This window comes from Balaenoptera ricei, chromosome 16 (genome assembly GCF_028023285.1).
Source record: "Balaenoptera ricei isolate mBalRic1 chromosome 16, mBalRic1.hap2, whole genome shotgun sequence".
Lineage (NCBI taxonomy): Eukaryota > Metazoa > Chordata > Mammalia > Artiodactyla > Balaenopteridae > Balaenoptera > Balaenoptera ricei.
Window position 1 is genome coordinate 9,602,250 of NC_082654.1, and position 23,983 is coordinate 9,626,232.

General features: G+C 49.1%; 1 protein-coding gene across 19 annotated transcripts in view; it reads right to left on the minus strand.

The window, feature by feature from the left end:
- Positions 1 to 63: 63 nt before the first annotated feature.
- TACC2 (transforming acidic coiled-coil containing protein 2) overlaps positions 64 to 23,983 on the minus strand; it is a 205,509-nt gene continuing 181,589 nt past the window's right edge. For 15 of the 19 annotated variants that reach the window (XM_059899304.1, XM_059899311.1, XM_059899300.1 and 12 more), the window contains 10 exons: positions 22,901 to 23,072; positions 21,473 to 21,613; positions 20,507 to 20,596; positions 14,090 to 14,233; positions 13,551 to 13,627; positions 9,989 to 10,032; positions 4,236 to 4,396; positions 3,911 to 4,017; positions 3,398 to 3,518; positions 64 to 284 (listed from right to left, as the gene is read on the minus strand). In XM_059899304.1, coding sequence (XP_059755287.1) covers positions 219 to 284; positions 3,398 to 3,518; positions 3,911 to 4,017; positions 4,236 to 4,396; positions 9,989 to 10,032; positions 13,551 to 13,627; positions 14,090 to 14,233; positions 20,507 to 20,596; positions 21,473 to 21,613; positions 22,901 to 23,072 — 1,123 coding nt within the window. In that variant the 3' untranslated portion in view covers positions 64 to 218. The remainder of the gene's footprint in view (positions 285 to 3,397; positions 3,519 to 3,910; positions 4,018 to 4,235; positions 4,397 to 9,988; positions 10,033 to 13,550; positions 13,628 to 14,089; positions 14,234 to 20,506; positions 20,597 to 21,472; positions 21,614 to 22,900; positions 23,073 to 23,983) is intronic. The other 4 variants (XM_059899310.1, XM_059899309.1, XM_059899308.1 and 1 more) reach the window with 1 other exon arrangement.

The following is a 23,983-nucleotide window of genomic DNA, read 5'->3' on the forward strand; positions in this document are numbered from 1 at the left end:
CTTGCTATGAATTATACTAGGAAAATGCAAACCAATAGCAAGAAATTCTGATAGTCTCCTTAGTACTGCATATAATCAAATCAACTTTATTTAGAAAGGAAATACAGTAGTGCATACGAAAAAGTGAAAACAGAACCTGTCCACATAACCAGAGGAACAGCAGTGTGCCGACGGTCATATTGCACGCAATGGTCAAAGTCCAAACATTTGGTTCAAAGTTAGCTTTTCCCCATTTTGGCAATCAGTTCATCACAAATCTTGGTGAGTTCTTCTATCTCTTTATTCTGCAAATGAAGACAAAAAAATGAGGTTGATGAAATCTCCTGGTTGTTTGAAATCAAGTCAATCAGAATGGTCACTGGGCTTTTTAGGGGGAAGGGGTCCTCCAGGCCACCTGGTCCCCCTGAATTTATCTAAAGCAGCAAAAGAAATGACCTGGAGCTAAACAATCTGTACATCCCAGCTCTAGCTGTGTGACCTTGGGCAAGTTACACAACCTCTCTGAGCCTCGATTTTCCTTCTCTCAAATGTGTGGTTAATAACATCTGTCTCTCTCAGAATTAAATGAGGTAAGAAATATAAAGTTCCCTGCACGGTGGCCAGCACGTAGTAAAGGCTTAACTAGTATTGGTTCTCTTCCGTTTATTTGCCTCCACGGATGTGGGCACAGAAGGATGGTGGCTGTTTTTGAGAAATGACACCAGAGGGGATAAGCAATTCTACCTGGATGGGATCCCTAGCATTATTCAGAGGATGCCAGGTGAGGAGGTGCTGTGGATACAGGGCCCGAGGAGAGAGGTGAGGGCAGATGCAAGACGTCTTCAGGGGCTCCTCAAGTCACACCTTGCCCGTCCTCGGAAGCCCCATCAAGAGGAGCCAACTACGTGTTCATCTCGCACCAGTGATCCAACAACACTGTCTATTCTCCAGGAACGGGATCCAATGGGGCGACGCCTCCATCTGGATAGCAATGGCTCAGCTCTCAGATGGACTAAATGTCGAGCCTGATGCTGATTTGTCTCAGCAGCCAATCTTGAAGGGTCCTCTCCAAGGGGGCGAGATCTTTCCAGTATCCCCAGAACATTGTGCAGCCAGCTTTTCCTCGAGGTCCCCATGGAAGGCAAGTCAATCACAAGCCTGTGCCCTGAGGCTGTACTGAGGCCCTTCCCCGGAAACCTTGGGGCCTAAGACACGTTCCAGCCCAGAGCCACGTACCCTGTGTCCGGGTTGGGCTCCAGGTGCCACTCATCACTGAGCCGGTGCCTGGGAAGAATCAGCCCTCCTTAGCAGGGGAGAGGTTCGGTCCTGGCTGCAGCCCAGCCACCAGCCCCGCCGGGAGAGAGCCCCACCTGGAACATCCCCTTGGCCTTGGCCCGTCTAGAGTTTTCGGCTCCCTGAGGCACTGAAATGCCTGTTGGAAGATGGGACTCTGCATGGGCTGCAGGACCAGCCACTAATCCTGAAATTACTATTATCGCCACTACTGCCACTGCTGGGGCTGCTAAGAGTGATTTTTCGTCTTATTGGAGCGCTTACTACGTGCCGGTCACCATGCAAACCCAGCCTAGGCCCTGTGGTCGCACTCTGTGCTCCCCACGGTCCCTTAAAGGTAGCCATTATTATCCCCCCACTTTTCAGTGAGGAAACTGAGGCTCAGAGAGGTTAAGCATTGTGCGTAAGGTCACACAGTTGGTCAGACGTAGCAAACCTGGAATGCAAATTCAGGTCGGCCTGGCTCCTATACAGCTTGGCTATTTTATGTATTAGGCATGCTGAGAGGCACTAGCAGACCCACTCGCTATCAGTTCTTGGAGGTTCTCCAAGCTCTATCCTGGCACCATCAGCCCACCGCCCAGGAAACTGCCCCATCACGGAGCTCAGCTCACTGGGCAAAAGTCCCGGCTCACTTTATCAAGTCCCAACTGGGCGAAATGCCCAACGCCTTCACCTAAGAGCTGCCCTCAGGGGAAATCATGCTTCTGAATCTCTTGAAAATAGAGACCGCCCCCTCCATGTCACTTAGAGCCATTTAGTGAAGAACTCGTGTGGTTAACCCCTTCTTTCTGAGTCTTAGTTTAAGACAAAACTATGTCTGCAGATACATTTGTATTTTTTCTGTTATCCAAAACAGTGCAAATCCAACTTGCTTCCTTCCTTGTCTTTTAGTTTGCCAGAAAACCTAGCATCAATCACCTTCACTTTGCGACTGTAACCATGTGAACAGGCCAGGTGCCTTGAAAAGCATCTCTCCTGACCCTGGTTTTAGCTCTATTGATTTAGCTAACATCAGGATGCAATTTAAACACCATCAAACCCTGATGGAAACAAGAGGGAACAATCTCAAACCTTCAAGATCTACCGGTTTAGTCCTCCAACGTTACAAACCTAGAAACCGAGGTGAAGTGCCAGGCGTGCCGAGGGTCAGGATGGATGGCAGGGAGGGGCAGGGACCTGAACCTCCTGAGTCCCGGGCTCTTTCCCTGACACCATGCAGGTGACGTGAGAGGTGGTACCTGCCCACTGCGGAGGTTAGCACTGCTTGGACCAGAACCCCTGGGGACCCCAGCCAGCCCGTGCTGGAACCTGGATGGGTGCTTCTAGGGGAGCAGAGACCATTTGGGAGACACCCTGGGCTCCTGCTGCTACCTGCCTATGAAGTATCCTCACCAACGCCCATCAAGACCCCAATGCATGTGAAGTGCTGCTACCCCCGGCCACTGGGCCCTCTGATGACCCCATCCTGGGGAATCCTAAGGCTCAGTAAATCAACCAGAATGGGGGTGCATGTCTGCAAGCACACGCAGGGAGGAAGCCTGCCTGGCGCACACTCACTCAGAATCAGATTCACAGCACCCCTGGGTGGAAGGGGCTTCTCATCTGGACACTCAGGGAGACGGTGTTTAAGGTGGTCCAAGCACTTGACTAGAAATCGGGAAATCTGGGGACAAGCTGAGGGACCTCAGGAGGATCCCACCATCCGCGAAAATGAGAGGACACCTGGGGGCCCTTCTGACCCTGATGCTGCCCATGTTCTGCAGCAGCCGCTTGTCTCTGCCCAGCGGGTTGCCTGTGGGTACCATCCACTTACTAGTAAGCTCACTGGATGCAGAGATTAAAGTACTATGCCTGGCACACTGCAAGTGCTGAGCAAATATCTGACGAATGAACGCTGAAAAGGAATGAAAAATGGCAATTCCCAGAGAGGCAGAAAAGAGGGCAGCCTCAGGGCTGCGTTAACCTGGATCTTCCAGAGGGAGAGCGAGGCCACGCTCATGAAGCACGAACTTGTCCCGGGAGTGCCTGACATGCGGGCGGTCCCGGAGCTGCCATGGGCGCAGGAAGCCTAGCCTCTGTGTGTCTCAGTGTCTGGCCAGCCCAGCCCGCCTGGGCCTGTTACCTTCTGCTCCAGCGTTCTTTCCAGAGCGTCCACTCGAAGCTGCTCCTTCCGCAGGCTTGCCTGGTACGCAGCCTGCTCCTGCTGGGCCTTGCCCCGGACCTGGGCGATCTCAGCGTTGGCCCTGCAGGAACGGGGCGGGAATGGGGATCAGAAATGATCACCCTTCCTCGTAGATGCCTCCCGCTTTCCTCCTCCCAAATCTGGGCAGGGGGAACCAACCACCTGGCTCCAGCTCTTTCTGATGGGCGCTGGAGCACAGGAGCCCATGAGAACCCCCATCCTCGTGATGCCCAGGTGCTTCCAGTGGGTACCCTGGAAATTACAACACGCGTCCTTTATTTATCAAAATGGATGCGAATGGAGAGTGCACTCTTATGTTGAACTGTATTGAAAAACACAGCTGGATTAACCAGCCTGCCCAAGCCAATGGCAGGGGTGCCGGGAGCTCCCAGCCTGCCTCGGCCGGGGCTGCTGAGGGGCCCTTGGGAGCAGACCCAGGAGGGGGGGCATTACCTGTCCAGCTTCTCCTCCGCGTGGACCTTCAGCGCCTGGTACCTCTGCTCTTCCTTCTTTACTCGGGACAGGTACTCCTGTGCGCATTTCTTCAGCACCTCTTCATTCTGACTCAACAGAGGACAGGGGTCGAGCCCACAGAAGAAATGCCAAGGAGGGTTGGGAACCCCAAGCGCTCTGGGACGCAGGTGTAACCCTGGACAGCCAGGTCCGAGCGCCCCAGCCTGCAGGGATGGCCTTCCTGAGCGCCCCGCAATCCTCCCAGCCTGCTCCACCTCCTCCACCACATGCGTCCCTCCCGCTCTGCCCGCGAACATCAGCACACCTTGCGGAAGCCCTCCAGGACCTCTTTCATCTTCTCGTATCTCCTGAAGAGATCGGCCAGAGATTTCTCCACCGAGTTCAGGTCGGCCAGGGCTTGCTCCTTCTCCAGGACCAGCTGCTGGACCGTCTGGTGGGAGACCGACTTCTCCCTCTGTTCATCCTCTGGCAGGAAACACGGGAACAAAATGATGGGGCCCATGGGCTGCGGACCTAGTCTCAGGGGCTGGCTGAGGCCTCAGATGCAACTCAGCCTGAATAGAGGGCAATCTCAGACCTTGGCTTTTGGTTGAGACAGACCCACTCCCCCGAGCCCATCCAGCTCTCTAAAGGAACAAAATCCATGGCCCCAGCATCCCAGACCTGGGCCTGGGCAACATTAGATGGGATGGAAATGAACCAGCATTCTTTAACCTGATCAATGCAACCTCCTAAATATCTACCTTGGAGACCCTGGTGATTCTATTTGATTGTCCACAGCACACAGACAGATCCATAAGGTAAAAAAGAAAACATCGCTACTGAATTTTGTGTTGGGCCAGATTAACAGGTGCCGTAGATTGAGCTGTGAGGGAGGGAATCTCCCTTCTTAAGTGTTATTAAGCTCAAGAGATGGTCATTGGAAAAGAAAAAAGGTTTCTTCATCCTTAAAACATCCCGTGAACCCAAAGCCCACATAACCATGGCCCTGAAATTCTGCTCCACACAAAAATGGACATTTCCTTTGATATAGCAAGTGTCTTAACTCCCAGGAAAAGGGAGCTATTTCTGTCAAAGTGAGTTTCTCAGTTACGCACAAAAGGATTAAATTCTGGCCCAGTTCAGAGTGGCTGATCCTGGTGAAAGGGACTGCTTTGTGGGCCACTGCAAGTGAATATGCCTGGAGCCCCTTGAAAACCCCTCACATTGATGGGAAAGGCTTTCTCTGGCCACTTTATAGAAAAGTCCGTCGACCGCACAGCGCTCTCTATGCTTTGTATGCCAATCCATCATTGGTCTGGGTGGGCAAGGAACCACTTGCTCTGAACCGTCTGGAACTTTGCTGACAGCAGAGAGTGGCGGGGGTGAGGGGAAGCCCCACTCCAAGCTCCTGTCCTTCCTTGGCCCCAGGTCAGCTGGGAGGGCTGCCTGGGCCGCAGGATGGACAGCAGCTGTAAATGATGACACAGCCATGGTAAGAGCAGCGGCCAGTGTGTACCGGGCTCTTGCACGTGTCGGGCGCCGGACCGACTGTTATCTTGATTCAATGCTCCTAAGCCAGCACCCGGCAGCCAGGCTGAGCTTCCAGAAGTCCAAACCGGGTCACCCCACCCCAGGGGCTTCCCTCTGCCCTGGAATAAAATCCAAACCCCTGCCCCACACGCTCTGCTCTCAGCACTGCTGCGCCTCTGCTGGGAACACCAGCCCGGAGCTCCCCGCCTCGCTCAGAGGCGCCGTCCCTGAGCCCGTGTGGGAAACGCCTCCTCTGAGTGGCCCAGCGGTGGCCACTCCGTATTGTGAAATCAGACGTGTGGGTGTGCACGTGTGTGTGTGTAGAAGGCACACTCCACGGGAGCAGGGTCCTGAGTCTGTTTTGTCCGCTGCTCTGTCCCAGAACTAGGACAGTGCCTGACTCACAGGACACCTCAATACACGCTGTGCAGCTGGGCAGTGAATGAATGAGCACAGCCTTGCGGCAGATTTCTACTATCCCTCCGACAGGAGAAGCCGAGTCACTTGTTCAGAGGATGCAGCAGATCCAGATCCAAACCCAAGGCTGTGCTCATAACTGCATCTCCATGTGAGCCTCTTAGGAATGGACCTGGAAGGATGTAGCTCCCTTAAAAGCGGGGAGATGTTGCTTTGGGTTCTTTTCCCTTAGATTCCCAATAGACGGGCATCTTTTCTGTATCTTGACGTCAGGCATGTTCTCGGGTGTGGGGAGGAGGGAAGAGCATAGAACAGGGGGCCACATCCTGGTTTCGGCTCCAGCCCTGACCATAAACTTGCTCATAAGTCCTCCCTTGAGGTCCCAAGAGTCTCATTTCCAAAATGAGGGACTTCTCACACGTGAGCGTGTATCCTGATCAGCGGGGGGCTTGTTCACACACAGATGGCTGTGCCCACCCAGCGGGGTCTGATTAGGTCAGTCTGGGGTGGGGCCGAGGACCTGCATCTGTGCCAAGGTCCCCAGCGATGCTGAGGCAGCTGGTCCAGGGACCACGTTTGGAGAACCCCGGGCCCGGAAGATGCCTGAGGTCCTCCCACCCTGCCTCTCAGAGATCCCGCTACCAGGGCAGAGGTGAAGACCCAGGAGCCAGAGTCTGAGAGCCCACATTCCAGACCTGGCTCTGATACTTCCCAGCTGTGTGACCTTGGGCAGAGTTTTTCAGCTCTGTCCTCCACACCTGAAACAGGGGATCATAGTATTTATCTTATGGCATTTGGGAGAAGATTAAATATAAAGCCCTCGACACATAATAAGAACCCGGTATCAGTGACTCGTTATCAGCAGTATCATTGCCTCCCCTGAACTGGTATGATGTCAAGTCGCAGTGACCCACAAAGGGGGCTGAGCTTTTTAACATATAGCAAGAACAGGACCGCCAGCAATCTCTTTGCTACATCTAGACTCCTAAAAGAAAGGGCGTTACAAAGTTCCACCAGTAACCAAATGGTTGTTTTTATTCTTTGAATTTTAGCTGCTTCCTTAGTTCTCAGCAAGCTGTACAATGCACATTCTGGGCTGGTTTTACGCCATGTATACATTTCACTTGGCTTGGTAAAGGAGCCATTTATCAAACGGAGTCCATCTGATTTCCTGGATCTGAGATTAGGCCGCCTCAGGCTTCCTTTTCTCCCCCATAACCCTTGTAAAAATAGAATTTCCCTGTTCCCGGGGGAGACGGAGGAGGAGAGAATGCTTCACACATCTTTTTTCGTAACTTACAAATGCTGCTAGGTGCTTCAAAGCAGGAAATCAGCTCAAAACCCAAGATGCTCTAGACACAACAATAAAACAATGGCCCTGGAGATTTTCTGGCTTTTTCAGGCGAAATACTATTAAACCATGTGGGGAATGCAGCCAAAACACAAAAGCAGAAGTAACAAAAATAGAAAAACAAACAAACAAATAAGGGTTGCAATGGGCGGGTGTCAAATTAGGTGAAAAAGCATTTACTTACCAGGCTTGCCTGTTTGTTTTGCAAGCAAAGGGCAAGAAGCAACGGAAAATGGAAGCAAAACAGATAATCAGGGCAGTTGTTAGGAAAGCAGGAAAAAAAAAAATCAATCGCAACAACCTGGAATGCAGAAAGCACAGAAATCCCTTTTTGTTCTGAATTCTGTGTAGTCAATATTTGAACTTAATAAAACATATTCTCTTCAGTAACATACGGTGAGAATGGACAGTGATGGCAGGACAGATGTCACATTGACATGGAGCATTTGTGAAGGTTAAACAGAGGTCAGGGAGCCAGGCTGGAGTCAAGGCTAATGGAAGCTGGGTAGAAGCTGGTTTTAACTTCAAAATGCTATTACATCCACTCTGGGCCCTGAACTGCAAGCTCTCTGGGCCTGAGTTTCCCTTTCCATGAGGAATGGTGGGTGGGTGAGCAGAAATGAGACGAAAAATACGGGATCCAGATGAGACACATGGGTGTGTTTCCTGCCTCAGAAGAAGGCAGGTCCCGCCCAGAGCTACAGTGAGTCCCAGCCATGCCACAGCCCCACACCATCCTCGGCAAGGACACGAGGACCCTGAAATCGACAGTGGCCCTAATTGGCGACCTGCAAGTGACTGACGGATGACATCCACAGACATGCCACCTCTCGGATGAGAACAGCTCTGGGAAGGTGGGTGATGAACAGGACAGGAAGTGAGGATGGGGAGGGGGCGATGAGGAACAGACACACCATGAGGCGCCACCCCAAGTGACAGCACTGCTTCCAGCCAGGGACACTGGGGAGGAGGTCTCGCAGAGCCACCCGGAGAGTGCTTAAACACCCCCAACCAGGAAAATGCTCAGAGGGGCTGTTTCACAGCTCTTGAAGAGAGGGGCTCTCAGGCCAAACACACCAGGTCTCCTGGAGGGGGTGGGGATAGGGGGGTGGCATGTGTGGCCTTAATCCCTGGAGTCAGGGTTCCACATGCTCCTCAGACTGTGTCTGAATTGAAAACACTGTTCTAACTACTGTCACCTGCAGCGTGGAAAGCATCAAAGTCCAATACTCTTTCTGTCACCACAAGGACAGGCCACTGTGTCAACTAGAGACTCTGACTCTGTCAGTTTTCAAGAGGGAACGTCTGCTTCTATCAAACTGCCAGCTGAGCAAGGACATTTGGTTGCTCTGGGCAGCCTGCTGTCAGGACAAAGGCTCATGTCCTCTTCAACACTGGCCTAAACGTCATCATCAAAAGTAAAAAATAAAAATGTATGACTCTGAGACGCAGAAGGGTGTTTCCAGATAAGCCACGTAGGTCTGAGTGACGTTTTCACGTCCCAAGACTCCAGGATGCGGAAAGGTTGCCAAACAATGTGTATTGGAAGATATAAATCCTTCCTTCTGACCATTTTCAGCAGCAGTTTCAGTTCCAAGGTTTTTTTTTTTTATCTCATCCATATGTATCCATATGTTATACCAATTTAACAAAGAGGTTTCATTTGATAGAAAGCATACACCATGAGGCTGATCCTTAAAAAGATCCCAATGGGCTTCCCCCTGAGCTCTGGGAGAAATGGTCTTTATTATAATAAACCAAAATTAAAGCTTTTTTGAATGGAAAGCACTCAGTTGGAAGCTTCTTCACTGTTCCCAAGGCTGCGGTCATATTTATCTTGGGGCAAAAGCTAGAGGTGTGGTGTGACATATCCAAACGTTTGAGATGACGAGGGGTCACCTGCTAAAACAGCATCAAGCTGTGGTTTGCAGTGAGCTTATGTCCTTTGGAGTAAAAGGTTTTTTAAAAAACTGCTATCATGGACCTAAGCAAATAAATAAATAAACAAAAATCCCACACCTCGCACCCAGAGTTATAACAGCATTTTTGAATGATGATCATCAGTGAAAAGACTTGGGCTTGGAACTTCTGCAAGGCCTTTTCTCACTTTTTCTTTAAAAAAAAAAAAAAAAGAGCCAGGCGTGTATAACTTGCAACATGAGGCCTTCTTTTATTGCAGGCCAAAGTAATCTGTCAGTACTGGCTGCCAGGGATGCTGTGTTAAGATGGATTCTGAGGCCGTGTCCAACCTCAGTGAGAAATGGTGTTGTGACCAGTTCATAGGGACAGGCAGCTGGACTGCCACGTGTTCTACTGTCCCTGTTCTAGACCTCTGTGTAAAGGCCGAGTCGGGTATTTTTTCACTTGTGTCTAAACTAAATTAGGGTTTAGAGATTTGATTATAGAGATCTGATTCTCTCCCATGAGCAAAAAAATCACCCAAATATCCTAGTAACCAACCCAAATCTCTTTCCCCATGAGGTGGGCCATCCTGGCTGGATCAAATGGTGGCCATTGAAGTGACAGCCACGGCTTCCCACAGGCATGAATAATTCATGCTAAGGGACACACATGCTGGCAGGTGTTTCCAAGAGGTCCCCAGACTCACTGATCTGGGGCAGAGCCACGTTCTGGGATGCTCTGGTCCCTCCCTAAAGGGCTTCATGCTCTAAGAGGAACCTGAGAGGAACACACTCCGAGTCTCTACCTTCAAAGCCCTCCCCAAAGTTCAGAAATCTCAGGGCAGGTCTGAGCCCCCCACCAGTGAGGACACCCACCTATCATCTGGGCGATGGTCTTCTCATACTCGGCCACTATTTTCCTGTAAAAGAAGTGAAAATAGGTTGGAACCGTGACCACACAATGGTTTTTAATTTCACGCGGGAGCCCACGTGCTGGATATCAACAGCCTGACCACTGTCTAAGAGGACAAGTCTTACGGGTCACAGGTGGCTCAGACTACTAGGGACCCCTCCAACCTCAGCCCTCTTCTTGCACACCCAAATAGGTTCACTTGCCTAGTGCAAGACTGATCAAATCACTCCCTTATACAAAACCTTCTGTGTCTCCCCTCTGCCCACTGAGAAAAAAAATAAGGCCAAACCTTCAGCCTGACAGTCGAAGCCTTCTGTCACCTGGGCCTTATCTTCCTCATCAATCTTACCTCCTTCCACGCCATCTCGTGAACACAGCGGTTCAGTGAGAACAAATTATTTCTTGTCTGCTCCGAGCTTTCTCACCTCTATGGCCTTGCCCATGTTGTTCACTTCCCCTCTCTCTTTTCCACCTGTCATAGTCTGTTTCTCAAGGTCCAATTCAAATGCTACCTCCTCCAGGAAGCCGTCCCTGATTTCTCCTTAGAACCCCATAACATTTTATCTGAATCTTCTTCCAAAACATACATCATAGTACTTGAGCGGAAGCTCCTCAAGGCCCAGGGACCACTTCTTAGTCACCTGTGTTGTTGAGTGGTGAGTGGCAGGGGAGGAAACAGTAGCACTTCTTGGGTAGGCGCAATAAAGAGAAGCTGCACAAAAGCACTAAGATCCCTTGCTTATAAGATTAAAGGAAACTCTCAAAAAAGACTTGAGGGCTTCACCTACATTATCCAATCCACAAGCGAACCAAGAGCTACTAATCTCCAACAGATCTAGGACCTGATTGCAGCTGACCCTGCCTCTCCGAGCTGTGTGATTTGGCCAAGTCAGTAATGGATGCTGAGGGTTCAGCTTACTCCCTGGTACAGTGAGGATTACCTTAGACCTTGACTTTCAGGACTGGGGGGTGAGAATTAAATGAAGTTAAAAACGACAGTGATAGCAGAACACACTCTTGCAAAGGCTAAAGGCCTTGCAGCTGCTGGGTGTCTGTCCCTGGCTTCTTGACCTTGGCCGCAAGGTCACTGCCTCACCCAAGGGCAGACCCACCACAAGAAAGGCAACCACAACATGAGCCCACTTGCATTCTCTCTCTGAATCCTACACAGAGACACTTCATGTTTTCTGTGCTTAAACAACCCCTCCTGGCACCCCTGAATCACAAAACAGTGATGGATCTCTGAGGCTGCCCCATCTAAACCCACCACCACTGAGGGCAGAGGCGGGACCACAGCAAGTAAGGGATGTGTCCTTTCAGAAGTGCTAAGAGACCGGGGACCAAAGAAGTGGTCTCCCTAGAGTTGCTACACAGGGTCATTCAGGAACCTTTCCAGGATCCCAGGGCTACAAAGTGGTAGAGCTAGGATTCAAACCCAGGTATCAACTCTGGAGTCTTCGTTATAACCCTTCGGCTCCATTGCCTCCAGGCATTGTGACTCACCCCCATTTTACAGATGAGGAAAGTTAGACACAGAGTTAAGAAACAGATTCAGAGAAACTGCTGTATAGCACAGGGAACTCTACTTGACTCCGCTGGACAGTAGAAACTAACATCACATTGTAAAACAACTGTACCGCAATTAAAAAAGAAAGAAAGAAAGAAAAAGAAACAGACTCAGAAGCAGCTACGAAGCAGAGCCTGACTTCCACCTGGTCTGGCTCCAGAGGCTGACGTTTAGGGCACCAAAAACTAGTGCCTCTGTGCCAGCTGGTGACACTTGAAATCCCACCATACCAGTTAGCAAACAGCACTCCCTGGGGCCTGCAGAGGTACAATTTCTCCCAGGAAAGCAAAAGGAACCAGAGACAGAACTTCCGGCCTCCCCGTATGTCCTGCCTTCACCTTGAGTGCAGGCAAAAAACCAAAGCCACCCGGTTCCCTCCCCCACTCCCCCTTAGCCAAAAAAAAAAAAAAAAAAAGATAAAAGAGATTTTAAAATAATGCAACTACAGGGCCTCAGTTTGAATGTGAAATAGCACTAAGATTAAGCTCCAGAAGTGATCACAAAAACTGTCAGCAGAAAGATGGAACTAACAGAAGAATTTTCAGGAAGATACTATTTGACCTAGAAAATGGGATATGATCACCTAAACATTTGCTTATTACTTAAAACGGTAGCCAGGAATATGATTTTGATAATTAGCTAACAGCTACTACTGCAATTAAGTGTACTAAAAATGTACAAATTCTTCGACCAATGTTTAAAAATGCATTCATTCTCTTATTCCCACACTTTGAGACTTTAAAATGAAGCCTATTATGTATTTTTGGCACAGTGCCAGACCTTCTGTCTTGTTAAAATGATTGTGCTTGAATCCATATCTTCTCTTGCAATTGCCTCAGCTCGTGCTGAGGAAAGGCAGGTGTGTGGAAAATGAACTATGCCCCCTGCGCCCCGCCACGAGCAGTTCTTAGACCCCACAGCATCCAGACCCTGGACAAGATGTGCTAAACCAGGACGGTCAGAGCAGAGGTTTGGGCCAAAATTGCTTTAAAAACGCCACTTACAATATAGTTTTAAAAGTCACATCCCAAGGGTAAATTCTAGCCCCAGAGATGGTTTCTTAGTTTCTAAGAAGATGATAAATTGAGAAAGGAAATAAAGGGGGAAAGGCACATGAGGAGTGGAAGCAAGAGGCAGGCCGCTGGGTACAGTGGAAAGAGTTTGGGTTTCAGAGTCAGAAAGGTGGATTCAAATCCATGTTCTTGTTAACTAGAAGCTCCAGGGCCTCCGTCAAGTCACCTAACCTCTCTGAGCCTTCGAGCGGGGCTGACCATCCCCTCGACAGCTGTGGGGAGAAACAGACTGTGTGTCTCCAGCCAAAAGCACAGTGCTTGGCACACAGCAGGTACTTACCATGTGGTAGCTGTCATACTTCTATGACAATAGGCAGCAAATGAAAATAAATCACTCAAGCGACATTTGGGAGACACCCTCAATGTTTATCGATTGAGACTGGTGAAATTAATTATGTTAGACCCTTAAAAGGACTGTCAAGCACCTGTTGAACAATAAGGTCAAGATGTATAAAAATCTGTCCAAGTTACGCTAAGTTAAAAAAGAGTGTAGGGTAATGTACATTTCTACACTCCACTTCTGAAGAAAAATGGAGGCTACATAGATGCCTTAACACATTTGGGATCAGAAATGGAAAATTCTGGGAAGGATACACCAGAAATGGTGCATAGTAGTTACCTGAAGGGTGTGGAACCAGAGGCTGAGTGGGAAGGAGATTTGTTTTTCCTTGTACATATATTTATTCGATTGCATTATGTGACCCATGCTCATGGTATTTTAATAACAGTAATACCCTAAGAATACTTTTGTGAAAATACGAACCTTGTGGCATAATGGATAACTTCTATAGAGGACACTGTTCATGGGCCACACCAGCTCCAGCTGTTATCAAACCACAGGTAAGCATCCCCCAGGTACCAGGAAGTCCAAGCACCACAACTGACCTCATTTCCATCACTTCCCGCCTGCTTTCTTCGTATTTATCTTTCCAGTCCGAGACCTCTCTCTCCTTGGTTATGATCTAGTATCAGGGAGAAGAAGAGGAAGAAGATTAGTCCCGGATGAGTCAATTCAGTTCTGAGCAATTCATACACCAAGACAAAGAAACACTAAATAAATATGGAATTAAAACCTGCTACACCAAATAATTGTGTTTAGAGAATTTCCCCCAGCATGAGATAGAAATAAGCCAAACATGAGGCTTTCACAATGCCCACAGAGAGCAACTAAAAGGCATGTGCTTTTTTGTTGTAACTCAAACGAGGCCCTAAAGGCTCGTTAAACAATAGTGTCCAAGATCAAAACCCACGGTTTGCCGCCTGTCTCTGCCTGCAGTGGTCAGAGGAGAAAGTCTGTGTCCAGAGATGCTGGCTTTGTGGACCGTGGGTACATACATTTATTTACAAATGGCAGAACCCGGAGCTTCTCCCAGGGCACCCAGAGCCGGCCTTGCCTTCTCTGAGCCACACACACGCCACAGTACCTCTGCCCTGGCGATCTGGAGGGCGGAGTCCAGGTCAGGCTGCTGGAACAGAAGGCCTGTGGGTTTCTCTACCTCGGCCGTCCCGAGGCGGGAATACAAGGCTGTTTTGGAGATGGTGACGTCTGTTGGGTGAGCAGCTTCTCTCTGTGGAATGGTTTTTAATTTTAAAAAGTTAACATTCATCTTATGACAAAGAGAATTGCATTCATCCTCTCATGAATGGGTCAGTTGTATGGTTTTGAAACAAAGAACATCAAAAGTATGAGAAAATGCTAAGACTAATGGATGGGGAAATGCCGGATACAATCTACAGAAATCTATCATTCTGCACCTGCACCGGCTGACAAAGGGGCTAATGGCGGACGCCTCCCCAGCTCCCAGGCCCTGGAGTCAAGCACGTCTGGTGCCCGTTTATCACTGCCATTTATCAGCCGCAGAGGCATTTAGGCACAGCGCATAAGAACCAAGGTCATCTTCTAGCAGGCTCCACTTCCAAAATAAAAGCCTGACGGTGAACAGTGTTGAATTCTACTCTATGTTTTCCCAGTTTTGAGTAACCACAGATCCGATCATTTTTGTAAGACTTGTCCACATTTCAACTTAGGGGACGTTGGTTAGCTCTATTTGAAAGGATATAATTCACACAAAGCTTGAGGCCTACCATAGCTCTCAACCAACATCACCTTCAACGAGCTAGTTTCTGGGTGCCAAAAGGTAAGCAGTACGTTGGAGTTACAGCGTCAGCGGGAACACTGAAAACTGGATCACTGACGACATCCACCTGTGCCGATAAGCCCCTCGACGCGTGGTGTGATTCCCTGCCCCCACGACTGACACTGGACAGTCACAAGCCTCCTGGGAGGGAGGAGAGGCCTGTGCTGACTCTTCCTCCCTTTGCACAAATGCTCAGCCATTTCCAGCACACCCGAAATGCAGCATTAGGAACATTGTCAAACAGTGCAGCGGGGTTGTCAGTCTAGTTCTACTGCAAAGGAAATGGCAAACCAATCACACTCTCAGTCCGATTCATTAACCTCCTGGCCCGTCGTGGTTGCCAAGGCAAACCTCCACCCTGGTTACCAGAGTCCAACTGGACGTGAAGCAATGGGGGTGTAATGGGCGGAGGGCAACTGCTTTTTCTTTGGGAAATTTATGAGAAGAGATGGAGCTGTGAACAGAACACCACAGTGTAGGAGAAAGAGAGAGGTGTGGGGAAGGAACGGTGAGGGCTTATCTTGTAGACGGAAGCAGAGGAGATGAAAGAACCAATGGTAACTGGGAAGGGGGTGACCCGAAGGTGCTTGAGCAGAATTTCTCTCCTCAATCACGGGAACAGGCATGCTTACCCTACTGTGGCCTCAGAGACAATGAACTTGTGACAGCTTAGAAAATGCAGGTGGAAGCTTAATGGATAGGACTGGAGGTCACCAGTTAGTTGTACACATGCACGATGAACTGAGCGGCTTAGGCTGCCCTGGAAGCGAGCGTCTGCCGCGTGGGTGTTACTGCCCCTGCCTGGCCTTGAGTATCTGGGCTAACTCTCACATGGGACCAGAATGACCACTGCTGGTCAGAGGGGAGCACCAGACCCCAGGTGGGACACGCCCACCTGTCAAGTGGGATGCCAGGATCTTCGGTGACAGGACATTTGAGCAGAACACAACTTTAAAGCCCTCAGGAGCAGGCAGGCTGACCTCTCGGAAGAAAGAGGGCCACCAGACCAGAGGGCAGAGCCTCTCCCACGTAGGCGTTAATCTCTGATGTCTGAGATGTTTTCAAGGTTCCACTTGTCAAATGGGAAACTTCTCAGGAAGTAAACAGAAAATTATACCTAGACACCAAGACTCAGTATTTACATTTATCGAGAAAGTTCAAAAACACAAAATTCTGAAGAGGATTTTTAAATCCTCTTCTGTTCCTGTCAGTTAAGTAAAATAATGTATTCTTTGAAAAAAATTAGAATAAAGTTTCAAAATGGAAAGAACCTTAGACACCATCCAACTCATCCTGGTCCCTCTGATGATGAAAAAATTGAGGCTCTAAATAAGATTTGGCCAAATCGTTTTCCAGAATGAGCTTCAGTTCTGACCCAAGATAAACCAGCTCTCTGAAGTGCAAGAGAAAATGAATTAAAACTAACTTTATCATACTGGGCGGAAACAAAATATGACTAGTGCAGGAATTAATGATCTTTAAGCTGCCTAATGTCCTTTGTAAAACAAGGGGATGAAAAATAAACAAAATAATGAGCTTTCTAAGTAAATGCAAATGGTTACTACCAGATACAGTAATTCACTATCACCAGTCATCCTGGCCACCTGGTGTTTTCAATAAAGAAACATGATGACTTCCGAATCCATCTGAATTACTACCAGAGTATCTGAATGTTAATGCAATTCAAGGTACACACCCTGGTTTTCTCTTACAACCAAGAATTGTTTTTAGCTGAAATGAATAGGTTTGTCTCTTGATGATATTTTAAGATCAGACTTAGATTAAGCTTTGTTTCTCTCACATAACCTCCCACTTGCTACTTTAGAGAAACCAAAAAGCCACCAGAATCACAAATTGAGATGTGAAATGGCCACGACTCAAGACAGCACGGGACCAACTTCCAACCTCTCAATCCACTCCCTCAAATCTTGGTCCCTGCGGGGACCCCTGGGGCACTGTCACCTGGGTCAGGCCTGCAGACCTCATGCCTGGGGTCCTTCTGGCCTTGCAGCCAGGGGCTGGGGGTCTTGTCCCTCACCCAGGCTCACAATCCTCCTTGTGGCCAACCCGCTGTTGCCAGGCTCAGGGAAAGCTGCCATGTCTTGGACCAAAGCAGGGTCGCCGTCCCCGGGAACCAGGTGGGAGAGTAGTGAGAAGGTGCAGGGGTAGGGCCCAAAAGCCGAGATCAGGTCATGGGCCAAGGTCGTGGAGCGTAGACACAGGCTGGGCGCTTGGGGGTGTCGGGGCCACGTGGCGCCAGGTCAGGCAGAGAGCAGCCTCACCCCGGTGCCGCCCCATCCAAATCTGACAAGGGGCGGGTCTCAAGTTCAGGATGGCAAACAAGAGGAAGGCACTTGATACGTGCCCTTATTCCACTCCCCACAGGAGGCGCCACCAGCACCAACTGGCCTCTCCTTCCCACTGGGTCAAGACATGGCCTCAGACCTCAACACAGGCTGCAGACGATAACCACAAATTCTTGAAACTGGCAAATAAGCTGAAACCCACGTGCCAGCCCTTTGTCACTGCTCTTCAGACTGTTCTTGTGGGTTTCGGGTATCACCTGGGTAAATGTCCGGGGTGGGTGGTTTCCGGACACAGAATGAGTAAAGGAACCTATGCTATCAGGCCGCTCACCAACCATACAGTTGCCCCAGACCTGATTCCTTCTCCCACTGATGCTGCGACAACCCAGGCATCTTCCTTTACGGGCCAGGACTCCTGGAGGAATCACACACTGAAGATTAATACCCTTTCCCTCCCGGGGGAGCCTGTTTCTAGGACCTCCTCCGGTCCCAAAGCTTGCCATTTGTATGATCCTTGTTCCTATGTTACCCAGACACATCCTTCCTTCCTTATATAGGGTCCCCCTAATCCCAAAAGGCCAGATACTGGACCACAGCCAGTATCTGTTATACACACAAATTAAATCCATCCCTGTGCCCTGCAGCCCTCGGAAAGCCATACAGATGGAACGCTTAGGTTCTATCCACCCTGGTTTAGCGGTGAATTCAGGGCTGCTGCACCTCACAGCCAGTGACCTGGTCAGATCCCCCACTAGGAGGACACAACCGAATTCAGTTCCACCAGAAGTGTGTGGAAGGAAAACAATAAGGAGTCTGACACCCCAGCCCCTGTGGAGTTTCCCTCATTTCTAACGTTTTCTGACTAATGAGACAGGAAACCGCACACCAGTGCCTGGAAGGCTGGCTTTGCCGGCCCTCAGTCTGAAGGGAAACGTGAGTGAAGCTGCTTACAGGAGCGGCCAGAAATCACCCCCATCGTATTTCATGGCGTTTTTCATCCCCTCAGTATGAGTTTTTTTCATTCCAAGTGATTTCATTTTGTGTTAGCAACAGTTTAAGACCATGCTGCCAGAAACACTGGGTTAGGTCACCTGCAGCTGAAACATATGGGCAGAAAAAAAGAGCAAATTGGATACACAGCTGCTGTCTTCTCTTTCTATATATCAGCAGTTTCCAATGCGCTAAGGGGTAATCAAGCATCTCACCAGCAAGAAACCCACAGAAACCTAATTGGGTTCAGGTAAATGAACCACCCTAGGTCTGGTGAGCTACAGAAAAGAGCATCTATTTTCCATGGGCCAAGGTCACTAGATTAATGTACTTCTTACAAAAGCGGTACAAGTTCCTATGGTAGAGAAAAATGTTCCTCATACTCCAAGACACTTCTACCCCTCTGGAATAATTCTTTTAACACGCCCTTCTGGAATACATAAGGAGGGAGCGGGGGCTGTCTCTCCAAACCACACTCAGTAGATTCACGTGACAGTATTTTCAATCAAAATCGGGACACATGGTCTGAGAACAGGCTTTAACTGATGGGAAGTCAACTGCTGGCCGTCTCTGAGAAGGAGGCACGGGTATCAGGCAGTCCTGAACACTTTATACTCAATTGGAACCACTGAGAACATGCTCAATTCTGCCTCAGACTTCTGGACAAGAATAAACTGTATTTATAGTGACCAAACGTCAAGCAATTCATTCTGTGTTTAAGCCACTACCCAAGGACATCAAGAAATAAATCTAACGGGGAAAAAATCCTTGCTGCTTAATGCATTCTAAAAATCTCATTTTTACAGAAATTAAACCCAAGTTTATGGGTTGGCCACAAGAACAAGGACATCAGCAATCGCTGTTTACATTCCTGTAAACACCCGATGTTCCCAGTCTGGACACCCATGGGATGACCATCTTCTCTCACTGAGAGATATCTCTGGAGAGGGGTCTCCATTTGGTTCCAGGGAAACCACATGTGGGGGACCCACAGGGCAGGGGCAGCAGATGAACTCCTGATCCTGTCCCAAGGACAAGTGACGGGAGAGAGCACGGGCCCCTCTGCCAAGTGAGCTGTTACTTGAGATGTACAGGCAATGAGCTCCCATGTGGAGATTCTAGTGCTGGTTCCCGGAAGGCCAGTGAATCACAGTCAGGCCTTGGGCTGGTTCCCAGGCTCCGTTTTCCACATCTGTAAAATAGGACCTGGACCTGCTGTCCGAAGAGAGATGTTGGGAGAGTCTCATCAGGTAACAGAGGCACAAGTGAAGGTCACCTCCCAGCAGCTTTCATTGACCGTACACCTACTGTGTGCTAGGCTCTCTGCACGTCACCTACTGTCCTCACAGCAACGTGCAAACTCGCTGCTATTAGCCTCTTGTCACAGATGGAAAAACTGAGGCTCAGAGAGGCTCACCAACTGGTTCAGGGCCACAGAGCACACTGGGGCCCAGTCCTGGTCTGACAACCCAGGTTCACTGGGCTGCCAACTGGGGGTGGGGTGTGGGAGAGGGAATGAGGCGGCTCCTCAGAGACCAGGCGCACCCGTCAGCCCTGGGGGTGGGCTGAACCTCCCTGGACCACGCTCCATCGCGCATGTCATCAGCAACGCATTCCAGTTGTTAAGAAAAATTACTCCAAACTTGGAAGCCAGCAAAACAATTTCTGCAGGTCTTGTCAATATCACACTCTACCCTAGAGAAGGGTTGGCAAATTTCGGCGATGGGTCAAATGGGCTGTTGCCCTCTTCTGTAAAAAGGGTTTTACTGGAACCCACCACACCCATTCATCCACGTGTTGTCTGCTGCTGCTTTAGCAGAGCTGCGGTGCCAGAGTTGAGTAGTTGTTACAGAGATCAAATAGATGCCCACAAAGCCTAAAATATTTACGCTTTCCCCTTGCAGAAAAGGACTGCTTTTCTGTAATCCTTTTGACCCTGGCCTAAGGGTCATCTGACATCTCAGGAAGGTCTTGTTTTCACCTATTCACTATTGACTAGGATCCAGTATCAGTATAATTAGACGTTAACTTGTAGAAAATAGAAAAGTTGCAAATTATTTTTTGTTAGTAGCGAAGCAAATGATTTCTGTAGGAAGAAAAAAGAACCTCAAAGGTTATGAATTATCTGTCCTGTTTAGCTAGTATTAACCTGTTTTATATCTAACTTTGCAATCTTATTCCAGCTTCCTTACCCCACTGACTGGACATCGGTTTCTCATATTTTCCTCCATTCAACAAGCTTTACCATCCTGCTGGTGTGTTCAGTGTGTACTTATGCACAAATTACACTTGTAGCTTTTTGGAAAATCATACTTTGTCGAACACCTGCCTGGCCATGGTTAGCAAAGAAGCTTCTGGACCACACAACATTCTCAAGAGGCAGCACACGGCAGCAGCAAACCGGTACCTTGGTGTCCTGGCGGCTACGGGCAGCCAGGGTGATCTGCCTGGCCAGCTTCAGGGCTTCTATCCGCATGATGGCAAACTCTAACTCCTCCTGCCGGAGGGGTGGGAAATGAGCAAACCGCAGGGGAAATGCATCGAGACAGGACGGAAATGTTTTCCACATCCAAGAAACGAATGTGCCACGTGAATGTGTCATGACAGATACTCGGGAAAACATACGCGTTGGCTTTCTTTCACAATTAACACCTCAGCAGATCATGAAATAAGTGTCTCATTTCCTTTTTTTTTTTTTTTTTTTAAATCACCCTTTGGGATGTCTGGCGGGAAGTATTACGCAAATACGAAATAATTTTTTAAATGGGATCAGAATTTTTAGTGCACTGTTCCTTCAATTTCTCTCCTTTTGCTCATGTCAAGTTGGCCAACAATTTCCACGAGTAGATTTGCGTATCTCAAATGACTATTAACAATCTCTCTAAGTTTTTGCTCTGAACATCCCAGTCTAGAGGGTATCAAATTGAGCTGTCAAATTTAAAGCACAGACTGTAGACAATTGTTTTGGTGCCAGATACAAGACCTGAGTCCAGATGTTATCTCAACAGGGGTCTGAGATAACCTTGTATACATAAACATCCTGGTTCCATGGTGAGCTAACACCCTTGGTTCCATGAATAAATCAGAGAAACTGCTTTTGGGGCTCTCAAAACTTCGGAAAAATGACTGCTTCGGTCCATTTTCCAAATTGAAATACAAATGGTTTGTTCCACATGTAATGGCACGATTTATAGCACTCTGGCGTCCTGGGTAAAGAACACCACATATATTTGTCTTTGAGGGGAAGCTATTCCATCTGGAACATTCTCAGCAATGCTCCATTAAATCCTGCCTCATTGCATTTGGAGTTCGGAGGTTCATTCTCTACTGAGGTTTTGACAAACTCCCCAAAGGTCACACGTGGGCTACAAACCTGAAGTTTCTGAGCAAATACTGGGGGGTTCTTTTCTGCTAAGTCGGGTTCCAGATAGTCAAGCGCACCACAGAGAGAGGCTGGATGAGCTAGCCTGCTGAGGAGGGCATCAGCAGAGGCAAAGGAGCCCTCAGGAGCTGTCTGAAGGCCGGCAGAGGAGGACACAGAAGAAAAATAGAGGAGAGCAGAGTGATATCGGTTCCAAGCAAGGACCACCCATCTATTGGCTGGACATCTCTGCCTTAAGGCTGAAGAGAGTATCAGTTAGGTGCCAATACTTTCCTTTTCATCTGGACTAATTCCCACATGCTGATCATGGGCACCGTGAGACCGGCAGGCCCAACCCGCTCCCCAAAAGCACAGCCTTAGGTGCCCTCTCCACCCCCATGTCACCCTCACTCCATAACCAGTTGCTAGGAGGAAAGCTACCCTTTACTTATTTACTTGAAAACCTCAGCGGGTAGGAGACAAGGTAGGTGATGGGGTTTCCACACATAAGTCATCAAGAAAATACTTTCCAGTGTAAATATCCAAAGGAAGGTTTGGTAAAGGTCATTTTCTGAATAATGGAAAGATGACTTCAAACTGGTAGATCAGAAAGACTTCAAAATCACAAGGCAAGGTTGCAGAAGTTGAATCACGCATGAGTCCTTCATAGCATCTATTTGACAGACAGCCTAGGTCCTGTCTGGACTCTCTTTTTGCTCACTATTATTTTCCCAGTATCCATCTGCCAGACATACAGTAGGTGCTAAATAAATACTCGATGCGTGAGATAAATGAACGTCTACTAATCTGGAGCAATAAAGCAACATGCCAAGTCAATGGCCTCATACCCTCTTGGGGACTGCTAGGGGGAAGTAAAAAAAGAAAAACAGAATTCACCAGAAGGGTGATCGATTTTAGACGTGTAGGGCGTGCAGGTGAGGCCTTCAGCTCAGGTCTATTCGCTCTGCAGGTCCCACAGGGGTTGGGAGGGAAGAGGTATAAGTCCTGGTCTATAAACAGGAGGGACTTCCCATCACCAAAGCCCAGGAGAACCAACTGTTCCGCAAAAGGAGAGTGTTTCCTGATCGACCATACACTGCCCTCTGCCAAAGAGGACAGAGAAGCAGGGTACAGACTGATGGCAGCTCAAAAACCAACAGTCCAGCCCGAAGGGGCTAGAAGTGGAAAATGAATAACGCTGAAGGCAAATAAAGCACTTAGGTGAGAACTGCAAAACCACACTGGTGAGGACGGAGAGACCTTCTCTCATCATTATGGGGTGGGGTCTCCTAGGCTGGCTTCTCTGGTGGGATAGGGGCATAGGGACCCACATCAGGTACCAGGGGAGTGTTGCTCTGAAGGCCTGGCCCGAGTGGTGACAGAACCCAGCTGACCCAGGGCTCACCCGCAGTGATCTCGGGCCCCTCCAACCCCACTTACAATTTCAATCACTTCTGATGCGGTGCCCAAGGCCATGGCCTCCAGCTCTTTCTGGGAGGATTTCTCTGGCACCTGCAAGTGTGGCTCCTGGTTGGGGGCCAGCCCTCGTGCAACGGGATGCTGGATCTTTGCCCCGGCGTTCACAAGGGCTTCAGTCTCCTCAAAACTTGAGCTAAGGAAGCAAAGCGCATCTTTAGAGGCTGCACTGGAAATCTCACTGAAATTAGCCAGGATGCCCCAACTAACATAGCAAGGGATCCTAGACTTCCAAGGTTATATTCCCTGAGGAAAATGGGCAGGTCGTAGGTGGCCAAGGGGCCTGTTGGCTGGATAGAGGGTGGTCCAGCCCCACGTAAGAGCCTGCTGACAACGGACAGCCAGAAGCACAGATGCCACTGGCTAAGGGTACGAGCTCTGGAGTGAAGCAGACTGCCAACCCCTTGGCTGTGCACCTTGGCGGGAGGGATTAGGTACCGTAACTCTGTGAAGATCAAGTGAGACGCTGCCTGCACCTAAAGCACTCGACACAGCGCCGGTCACAAGGCGCCATTACTGCTGTTGCAATAGCATCGCCATCTCATTCCCACCACCCTGGGCAGAGTCTGGAGTAGGTATGGGAAGTCACAGCAAGAGCGTTCACTCCTGCTCAGTGAAAGCGGCAGGTAGGAGAGGACAGGAAGGTCCCAATGTTAGCGTGATACCCACCCCCTCACCCAGTCCAGCACCACACAGTTCAGAACAGGAGCCTGACAAATGCTTACATTCACATCCATATGAATAATAAACGTTTATCAGGACTTCATTTGTGCCAGGCCCTGTGACAAGTGCTTTCCTTACAGCATCTCAGTTTACTCCTCCTTTTGGCTACTTGAACAGGTACCCCTACCCCCATCCCAAGTGGCACCTCAATTCATCTTCAAAAAATCCCTACAGGATCAATTTTATTATTACTCTGACTTTACACGTCAGGAGACTGCAGCCCAGGAGGGTCAAGTAACTCGCATCAGGTCATACAGCCAGTAGGGGTTGGGAGTGGGATTCGGGCACTGAATGCTGAGGCGTGCTGCCTCCCCACGGGGCAAA